At 44.2% G+C, this 9,608-nt stretch overlaps 3 protein-coding genes across 3 annotated transcripts in view; 1 reads left to right on the top strand and 2 right to left on the bottom strand.

Moving 5' to 3' along the window:
* Nucleotides 1–368: 368 nt before the first annotated feature.
* Nucleotides 369–4,744, bottom strand: LOC310817938 (SH3 domain-binding glutamic acid-rich-like protein 3). The gene is made up of 4 exons (XM_083688696.1): nucleotides 4,666–4,744; nucleotides 4,427–4,476; nucleotides 3,780–3,947; nucleotides 369–623 (listed from the first exon to the last, which is right to left on the bottom strand). Exons 2-4 carry the CDS (start codon nucleotides 4,469–4,471, stop codon nucleotides 561–563), a joined length of 276 nt encoding a protein of 91 aa, XP_083544822.1. The 5' UTR covers nucleotides 4,472–4,476; nucleotides 4,666–4,744; the 3' UTR covers nucleotides 369–560.
* Nucleotides 4,745–5,463: 719 nt separating this feature from the next.
* Nucleotides 5,464–7,921, top strand: rps12 (ribosomal protein S12). Its single transcript, XM_083688695.1, has 6 exons — nucleotides 5,464–5,523; nucleotides 5,648–5,694; nucleotides 6,099–6,215; nucleotides 6,428–6,530; nucleotides 6,862–6,963; nucleotides 7,829–7,921. Exons 2-6 carry the CDS (start codon nucleotides 5,681–5,683, stop codon nucleotides 7,889–7,891), a joined length of 399 nt encoding a protein of 132 aa, XP_083544821.1. The 5' UTR covers nucleotides 5,464–5,523; nucleotides 5,648–5,680; the 3' UTR covers nucleotides 7,892–7,921.
* A 1,058-nt stretch (nucleotides 7,922–8,979) lies between these two features.
* eya4 (EYA transcriptional coactivator and phosphatase 4) overlaps nucleotides 8,980–9,608 on the bottom strand; it is a 27,291-nt gene continuing 26,662 nt past the window's right edge. The window contains exon 16 of the mRNA XM_083688778.1: nucleotides 8,980–9,608. This exon is cut by the window's right edge and continues 138 nt beyond it. The gene's annotated coding sequence lies outside the window, so the exon portion shown is untranslated.

Raw genomic sequence — 9,608 nt, 5'->3', positions numbered from 1 at the left:
TAGCTTCCATTGCTTTCAAATAAAATGTTCACATAATTGCAATGTGTGACTACTGTCAATACCCAATTCATAATATGATCTGTTTGTATCTTCTGTATATTACTTTCAAAGGGAAAGATGACATATAATGCATTCTTTTAGTCTGCATTGCTTTCAAAGGGAGGCCTATGCCACATAGAAATGAACTAAGTTAGTGACAATTGTCACAACTGTATATGCAAGGTATGAGATCTCTTCACATATAACTGGATTATGTCAAGCCTTTTGTTTAACAAGGCTAATATAATGGTAATGACATATAAAGAGTCAAATTAATATAAAGTTAATCTGGGACTAGTCAATTCAAAACCCAAACAAAACACATAAACAACTTTTCAACCTTTATTTTTCAAACTAAGAGTATGGTAGTGTATATATTTGTTTAAAGTTTTATCTTTCCATGGCACATGATATAATGTATACCGCATAGTGGTGGGGATTCGAAACCCACCCCTGGTTTTAATTGTCTAAATAAAGAAAAATACAAAAAGCAAAATGAACAAACATTGTGATCTTTTTTGTTAAAGCTTTAAGAATGCTTCTACTTCTTCTGCCTCCACTGCTTCACTGAACAAGGGGTAGTCCTGGAGAGAGAGGGAGGGAGGGGGGGAGAGATGAGAGGTGACATTGTTAGAGAGAGTTCATGTACTCTTCTGTAACCATAGAACTGATGTCTTTGTTTTACCCTGAAAGATCATGTTTACAGTACAGAATCATGAGTTTGCCACCCATAATAACAAACACTGATATTGACATTGACAGATGTCGCTGTGACAGATATGTTTGGGGAAGCTGGCCGTTTCTCGGTGTTGCAAAGTCATTCTGATGTAAATAGATGGAAATGTATGGAACACAGATAAATAAAACAGTGCTTAAACCATTACATCATCAGAGGCAATACAATAGGCTGCAATGAACATCCAACAACCAAAAGAGGAAACGTAACAAGGAAAAACAAGGAAAAGTAACAGCCTTCGGGAGTTATTTCCTCGCTCTGTGAAGCTTAAAGACAATGACGCATGACACACCCAATAGGCATGACACACCCAACAACCAAAAGACCAACAGGGAAAAGTAACAGCCTTCCGGGGTTATTTCTTCTATCTATGAAGCTTAAAGGCATTAGCCAGAGTCAGATTCCAGCCCTAACATGACTGATGTGAGGCGCACATTCATGGTGTACACTCAGTTCTTAAAGGGGGTGTCTCCCATCTATGGTGAAATTCCAGCATCACCTGAACTATAATGAACTATAAACAAGTCTGTGTGTGTGTGTGTGTGTGTGTGTGTGTGTGTGTGTGTGTGTGTGTGTGTGTGTGTGTGTGTGTGTGTGTGTGTGTGTGTGTGTGTGTGTGTGTGTGTGTGTGAGGGGGGGGGGGGTTATTGGGTTAGTCATTGGTCCCACACCCTCTGGTTTGCCCCACACAGCAGATAAGAGTACCAGTATGTAGTACTGTCACTGGTTTAGTATAATGCCTTACATGGTGGGGTTGGGGGAGGTCAATGGTTTATTCCTGGCTGGAATAACAGCATGTAGCAAGCGCTATTACCATATAAGGCATTATACTAAACCAGTGGCTAACTCAATGCCTTGGGCGTTTCTCCCAACCCCAGGGACTTGTTCACCATGCATCAGAGGTGTTTCATTGGGTATGAATGATTTTGAGAGGGCTTCTTAAAAGGGTTCTTTCTCACCCTGGCCCTTCAGGTCCATGGCCGGTGCTTCTGTCCCAGCCTCAGCTGACTCAGCTGATCCACTGACATTCAAGCCCTTAAAGGGGCAATCTGTAACTCTTTTTTTTTAAAAACTTTTATCAAATGAATGATGGCGTTGATTCTTGAAGAATATAACATATAAATGCCTCATGAGCTTAGTTCAACTGTCTTTCTCCATCAGAACCCAAACTATAAGCTTGTTTTACTGTAAACAAGCTTCTAAAGCTTCTTAGCTTCTAAACATGGTTAAAATTATCATTTTGATCTCATGAATGGTCAATCCTTGCATCCATAGATACATCTATGAATTTGAGAGTGGTTACCAGGGTTGCCAGGTCTGGCTAAAATTTCCAGCCCAATTGCCATTCAGAACCAGGCCTGAAAACTAACCCAAATGTCTTTACCTTGTTCTCTCCGTTTGTCTGTTTGTTATTTGCATTGTTATCAGATTTGCATCTGAATTTTAGAATTAGAAAATAGAATATAGTGAATGGTTAAGATGTACGTTTTTTTTCAGAAACCATTATTGAAATGGTGTTACACAATGTTCAAATAATCTTATGTTGAAGTATAAAAGCCTAAACAGTTTGCTTTTTTATTTTATTGAACAAATTCAGGGACCGGGAGCAATCAGGACAGAGCAAACGAGTCAAACAAGATCACAAGGAACAAGTTTGTAGCTCGTGCTGTTAGTTTGTTGTTCTCACTAGGGAGCTCCCAGCGCTCTCTCAACACAAACACCCTCCGGCTCCCTCTCTCTCTCTGCTCCCTCTCTCTCTGCTCCCTCTCTCTCTGCTCCCCACTCCCTCTCTCTCTGCTCCCTCTCTCTCTGCTCTCTCTCTCTCTCTCTCTCTCTCTCTGCTCCCTCTCTCTCTGCTCCCTCTCTCTCTGCTCCCTCTCTCTCTGCTCCCTCTCTCTCTGCTCTCTCTCTCTCTGCTCCCTCTCTCTCTGCTCCCTCTCTCTCTGCTCCCTCTCTCTCTGCTCCCTCTCTCTCTGCTCTCTCTCTCTCTCTCTCTGCTCCCTCTCTCTCTGCTCTCTGCTCCCTCTCTCTCTGCTCTCTCTCTCTCTCTCTCTCTCTCTCTGCTCCCTCTCTCTCTGCTCTCTCTCTCTCTCTCTCTCTCTGCTCCCTCTCTCTCTGCTCTCTGCTCTCTCTCTCTCTGCTCTCTCTCTCTCTCTCTCTCTCTGCTCCCTCTCTCTCTGCTCCCCACTCCCTCTCTCTCTGCTCCCTCTCTCTCTCTCTCTCTCTCTCTCTGCTCCCTCTCTCCCTGCTCCCTCTCTCTCTGCTCCCCACTCCCTCACTCACTCACTCACTCACCCACTCACCCACCACTCACTCCCTCACTCACTCACTCACCCACTCACTCACTCACTCACTCACCCACTCACTCACTCACTCACTCACTCACTCACTCACTCACTCACTCACTCACTCACTCACCCACTCACTCACTCACTCACTCACCCACTCACTCACTCACTCACTCACTCACTCACTCACTCACTCACCCACTCACTCACTCACTCACTCACCCACTCACTCACTCACTCACTCACTCACCCACTCACTCACTCACTCACTCACTCACTCACTCACTCACCCACTCACTCACTCACTCACCCACTCACCCACCACTCACTCACTCACTCACTCACTCACTCACTCACCCACTCACTCACTCATTCACTCACTCACTCAGCAACAACCTGCTTCACTGCCTCATAGTCAGCAGCAGCAGGCCACAGTGAGAAAGAGAAATGCCCTGGCGGCCGCATTGCAATTCAGAACCAGCCCAAAAACCTGCACCCTGTGACCAATACATTTACACCTGCAACCTCTTTTTCAAAGTAGCCCAATTTAGCATGAAACCGCAGACAGGTCAACCCTGGTGGTTACATTTCTCTATTCCCATGCATCAGCTGTTTACCACTTTGTTGTTGTTATTAGTATTAGATTCATTTTTGCATTTGCATTCTGTTGGTTGATGTTGTATGGGCGAGGTGGGGGGGGTGAATTACAAACTCACCCCACAGTATGTGTCCCCATTAAAGATCTGAGGGGGCAGGGCTGTGGGGTTGCCTGTCTTCTCCCTCATCTCCTCCTTCAGGTCTGTACACTGGCTGATGTCCACCAGCTGGTACTGGATCTTTCTACAGTCCAGGTAGCTGAAGATCTGGGCCTGTTGCTGCTTTAGCTAATAAACAAAGTGGTTCAATGTTCAGTCAGGTTAGTGTAAGGGTTGCAGTCTATCCTGGATCTATTTAATCATTTCATGAGGTGTCAGGACATTTAGAAATTAATTTCAAATAAGTTGTATTTTTTTTTCAATTAACTTATTGTTCTGAAATTCTGAATTGAATTAAATGTAATTGACCCAGACGCTGGATTGTGTGTCACACAAATCCATTTGAACTTTGGCAAAGAGAGTAAACAAAACTGCGAGGTTAAAACTCTGTTTGTTTTGTTCCAGTGATTTACAACATATGCCCATTCTAATAAGGAGGATGTAGCGATCACCTGATGCAAGTCAAACCCTCTACACAAACACTGTACGGATTATAGAACTGGAACCATTGTATATAAGCAGATCAAATACAAACTAGGAGTAGGTCTTCGGCTCACAGGTCTATGAAAGAATGCAGGTAAAGGAATGAAGCCAGTAAAACCACATACCTCTCTGGAGCCGCTTACACTGGTGTAATACACCTTGATAGACATGGTACCTGGGGAATAATCCAGTCGGAAGACAATACAAATTTGAGCGTTGGCTATGTGTTGTGTTTCAGTAGGAGCAGTGGTCTATTGTCAGATGCTCTATGTGTGAGTGAGTGTGTAAAGACGTTATAGTACAGTGCAGGATTCAAAGTGCAGCAGCAGACAAGGTGAGCAAGTTTGGACACGGCTTTGCCTACCTTTTGGACCACACCCCTCTTGTCTGCCAACCACCTATGTGGTGTCTCACTAGTAGCAGTCTTGCCTATTTGTCTGTATTGCCCCACACACCTACGCACATACACAGGCACCCTTGCATGCACATACACGCACACTCACACGTGCACGCACGCACACACACACACACACACACACACACACACACACACACACACACACACACACACACACACAGACACACAGACACAGAGACACACGCACACACTTTCTTTGTCTTATTTTCTATAAACATGAGAATCACACGCACGCATGCACAGACACAGACACACACACACACACACACACACACACACCTCTGTGGCATGCATTGCCTTGAACTCGAAGGGAATGCTTGTAAGCTTGGCCCTATGGTGGGATTCAGAATTTATTTACAAAAAAAAACGGTTCTATTGAAAGAACAAACATCATACCAAAACCCAGTTTCAATAACAGTCATTCTGAAGAGACTATTACTGTAATTGCAATGCTCCTTTTTGACATGGCATTTTTCCCTATTCATCGTACAGTGGAATAATACAGTACATCGTAGAAATAGCGCTCCCAGGTGGCAGTAGATGAGACCAATGGATACTCTTGTGAGTCGATACTTTTACAATCATTCAGAGGCAATATGTATTGCATTAACAATTATACTTATTTTTAGATATGTTCAAAACGATATGTTCTTTCGATTCTAAAACGGACACTGACAAGATCCCGGGCTGCCTATCTGACAGGCAGGAAAATGGGCGCCCGGATTATGTGGGTCCTTTTGGCCTTAAATGAATGTCGCGGAATGTATGACGTCCTCTTTACCCGCTGTCAGTGAGGAGGATTGGGTGGGTTTCAGCGTCTGGCCTAATAATCTAACAGATTTATTAAACATCCTCAGTGAAAAATTCACCAAAGTGACCTTATCATAATGGATAATAACTTTTCTTTCATGTTTGGTTGTTATTGCAGAATTTTAGGTCCCCCATCCATCGCTAATTTACAATGGCCGAGGAAGGGTAAGAGCGTGACTATACTACTACTGACTGGCACTGAACCAGCAGCTATGTACCTCATTGTCAACATTAAGTGCAATATTTGTGTTCTAGCTCCTAGTTTATCCGTGCTTTTCCTCTTTAACAACAGTTGTTTAGCGAAACTGCAGCATCAAGCGTTCACCCGCCTGGCCAGCTAACTATCTTTATCCGGGAAGGCTAGCTGCATTGTTGCTTCATCCTGTAGTCATAATCCCACTGGTTATTCTCCGGCATGTGTGATGATTTTTTATTTCTTAGTCGGATACCCCTTCACTCTCAATCATGAGTGAGACCTCCTGTCTGACACGCCGGAGTCAGCGATGATGCAGCCCAACACATGCATCTTTCTCGGGTTAGACTAACCTGTGCCCTCTCCCCCCCTTCAGCGTCGCCGCTGGAGGTGTGATGGATGTCAACACCGCTCTCCCCGAAGTGCTCAAGACCGCACTCATCCACGACGGCTTGGCCCGCGGTATCCGTGAGGCTGCCAAGGCTCTGGACAAGTACGGTTCTTACTCTTGTCCCGCTCTCTAGACGTGTGCTCAAGCGAAGTATCACTGATGATAATTTGGCTCCCTCTTCTGAATTCCGTGAGGAGAACCGCCATTGTTACCCAATTCTGTCTGAGATGATGATACTTGAGTGTGGACCGTCTCTCTAGGTGCTGGTTAGCTGCTGGCCGTGTGGTTTAATGGGTGATGTGTGTTCTGTTTAGGCGCCAGGCCCACCTCTGTGTCCTGGCGGCCAACTGTGACGAGCCCATGTACGTGAAGCTGGTGGAAGCCCTCTGCGCTGAGCATCAGATCAACCTCATCAAGGTACTGGAGTGTGTGATGGATATGATTGAGGATGCTAGAACTTAAATGTTTTTGTTGGGGGCGGGGGGGGGGGGTCTTGAATATGAGCTTTGTTGCCAACATGGTTATCTTACATCTGATCTATGGGACAGCTGAGTAATTGACTTGTTATGTGTTAGGAGTGTTATGCATTAGGAGTGTGCCTGGTGAAGTAGATGTTGCTCAGTGTATATTTGGCTCCCTCTACTGAGTAGTCGGGGGTACTGCCATCGTGTGCCTACTTGACCCGTTTACAAGGTTGCACCACTGGTGAAACGGCGCTGCTTTAATGCTCATTTACCCCTCTGCCCAGGTTGACGACAACAAGAAGCTCGGTGAGTGGGTCGGTCTGTGCAAGATCGACCGTGAGGGCAAACCCCGCAAGGTGGTGGGCTGCAGCTGCGTCGTCATCAAGGTAAAGCCCCGCCGGTCTGGAACTGGGAGCTGGCACGGCCATTGTGATGTCGTGGAATGTGTTGAGCTGGAATGTCATAGATGGAGTGGGTTGACGGTCCGTAGTGATGTCAGATGGGAAACAGTGGGGTGAGGGGGGTGATGTTGAATGAGTTGATGGTTCATCCACCGTGATGTCAAAAGGGTTGAAACCCCTTAGTTCCGTGCCAGTCGAGTGCAGGTGCTGTGCTCTCTGTGCCATGCAGCTGCTGTTGATTAACTCTGGCAAGAGTATGTGTGCCAGGGTACGAGCCCCTCCACCTACCAGTGGTGTGTGGGGTCCCTAAGAATGGCCACATTTGATCTAAATGGTAACACATGTATCTATTAGTGGTAATTTGATGTTGGACACTCTCTTTCCTGTTCACTCTAGAGAAGCAAAACTGGCCTCAATGGGATCTTACTTCTGCTAAGCGTTGATTCCCTAGTTATTTTAAGAATTTCAAATACATTCTGTAACATGTAGGGTTACGGTTTCTTGCGTTCAAAGCTACTTGGAAAATAAACCATGCAAGAAACTGTAATCCTATATCCTACACCAAGCTTGTACAAACCGTTCCAAAAGTTTCCTTGTGGGAGAAGTACAAGTTGGACTACATTGATGTGTTTTGCCTTCCTATCCCAGTGGAATGGTCAGTGTGTCCTGATCGCTTAAACATCGTTCTTTAATGCAGCGTATGTTGAAGTCTGCTTCTCAAAAGTAATGAGCAGTCTTATTTTACGATCTGTACTGGTCCTTACCTTGCATCAGATGTAACTCTTGTCTGATCTCTTGCATACTGACTTTCCCTTTGCGTAACAACATTCCTTCTCCTTTCTGTCTGCAGGACTATGGCAAGGAGTCTCAAGCCAAGGATGTGATTGAGGAATATTTCAAAGCCAAGAAATGAGGTGTCAATAAAAGCTTGTGGAAATGGAAACTGTCTGGAGTGTCTTCATTCAATGGGGAGGGAAAATAACCAATTAAAGATGGCATGCTCTGAGTAGGGTCATATGCATTGTTGGTAGGATTGATGACAATGAACTTCAGGTCAGCAGTGGGTACAGCTTTGAAAGGCTCCAAGGGAAAATATTAAGCAAATGTTTTAGATAGGCTTTGGTGGGACTAGAGGAGACCGTTATTGTTGTCTTTCCACTTTCTCAGCAAATTGTACCTAGATAATTTTTTGGGGATTTGGCTTAATTACCACTCATTTGTATTGGAAGCTTTAAGCCCTTAATTCAGTGTTGGAGATGGTGATAATTGGATCCTGTCCAGAAATTGCTCCTAGGTGACAGGTGTAGGTTTGACATGATTCTATAATGGTGCACTTTTGTATTTCTGTCTCTGAGGCCTTCCCCAAAAACTGTGCTCGGTGGGAGATTGTGGCACAGTTTGGGGGTAGGTGTGTATTGTCTAGGTTAGTTTGGAACTGGTACCTGTTACTTTGGTGTGTAGTCACTTCTACTCCTCTTAGATCTACGCAAGTGTCTAAGGAGAAGGGGCTGCTTCTGGACAGGGCCTAGGTTGGGTGTGGCCTTAGCCCAGGAAGATCTGTAGCTAAACCGATCTTTCATAATAAGCAATGTCATGAAAATCAAATGGATGTTAATGTTCAATTTTATTTCCTGAAATTCATCTGTAATACTAGATCTGCTAATATAATAATTAAGATAATTATTAAGATAATACCTATCTTGCCGTTGGTCGTGTCATGAAAACGTCACAGATATTACATTTTATCTTGTCTTCATTGATCAGTAATGCTGTGAAGGGATCCATGTTTGTCTTGTCATAAAATAATATGGATTCAGTTTAATTAGATTTACATAGATCGGCACAGAAATGCAATATTTGGACATGACAAGAAATGATCACATGGGGTCCTTGTTTTGATTTTGTTCTTTTTATCTACATACATCAACATTTCCAAATAAACAAAAGTGACAAAGTAACACACAAACACGTTTATAAGGCACAACAAATCATGACGCACAATCCTTTACCCAAAAAAAAACTTACAAAAAATGAGACCCCCGTCCCACCCCCCTCCAAAATGACTTATCTTATCCTTACCAAACATCTGCCTCTGCCATGTTAAAACTAGTTACTGTAAAATAATTTACACAAGTGAATGATGAAAACAGACTACTAGAGATTGTCATGTTCAGAGTGCAGGTTTGTGGTGAGTCCCGCTGGGGTTGGGAAGCAGATTACAATTGAAGTGGTTTATTGTTTCAAACACGGACGTTGTCCCCATTCCCAATTCAAGAGCCTGCATAGAGAGGGTCTCTAAGTTTGCGCGTGTTGAGAAGACTGCATCCCCAGACATTTCGTGGACGTTCGATCAAAGTTTGAGGTTAGGGCCCAAGCCATTAGGGTTGGCTGAGCGGGAGCGAGTTTTGGAAGTTCAGTCCTGTACTCCCTCAGTTCTCTCTCCTTCCTCCTCTCCCTCCTTTCGTCATTCTCTCTCTCTCTCTCCCTCTCAATCCTCTTCTTCTTCAGACAGTCAGAGTACTCAAATGCAGACGTTCAAAAGACAAAAAGAAACGACAAAAATGAAAAAGAAGTTCGCAGTGTACTGTGGTTGTTTCTTAAATAGATATACAAAAGAAGGGGCCGTGTCT

The sequence above is a fragment of the Argentina silus genome, assembly GCF_951799395.1.
Source record: "Argentina silus genome assembly, chromosome: 17".
Taxonomy (NCBI): Eukaryota; Metazoa; Chordata; class Actinopteri; order Argentiniformes; family Argentinidae; genus Argentina; species Argentina silus.
The sequence above is the reverse complement of the archived record's forward strand: the minus strand, read 5'-3'. Positions and strand labels throughout refer to the sequence as shown.

Coding starts and splice junctions, on each gene's coding strand:
- LOC310817938 (XM_083688696.1), bottom strand. CDS start 4,471: ATGTCTATCAAGGTGTATTACACCAGTGTAAGCGGCTCCAGAGAG. Junction 3,948..4,426: donor GTGTAAGCGGCTCCAGAGAG/GTATGTGGTTTT, acceptor TTTGTTTATTAG/CTAAAGCAGCAACAGGCCCA. Junction 624..3,779: donor ATGGGGACACATACTGTGGG/GTGAGTTTGTAA, acceptor CTCTCTCTCCAG/GACTACCCCTTGTTCAGTGA.
- rps12 (XM_083688695.1), top strand. Junction 6,216..6,427: donor GCTGCCAAGGCTCTGGACAA/GTACGGTTCTTA, acceptor TGTTCTGTTTAG/GCGCCAGGCCCACCTCTGTG. Junction 6,964..7,828: donor GCAGCTGCGTCGTCATCAAG/GTAAAGCCCCGC, acceptor TTCTGTCTGCAG/GACTATGGCAAGGAGTCTCA.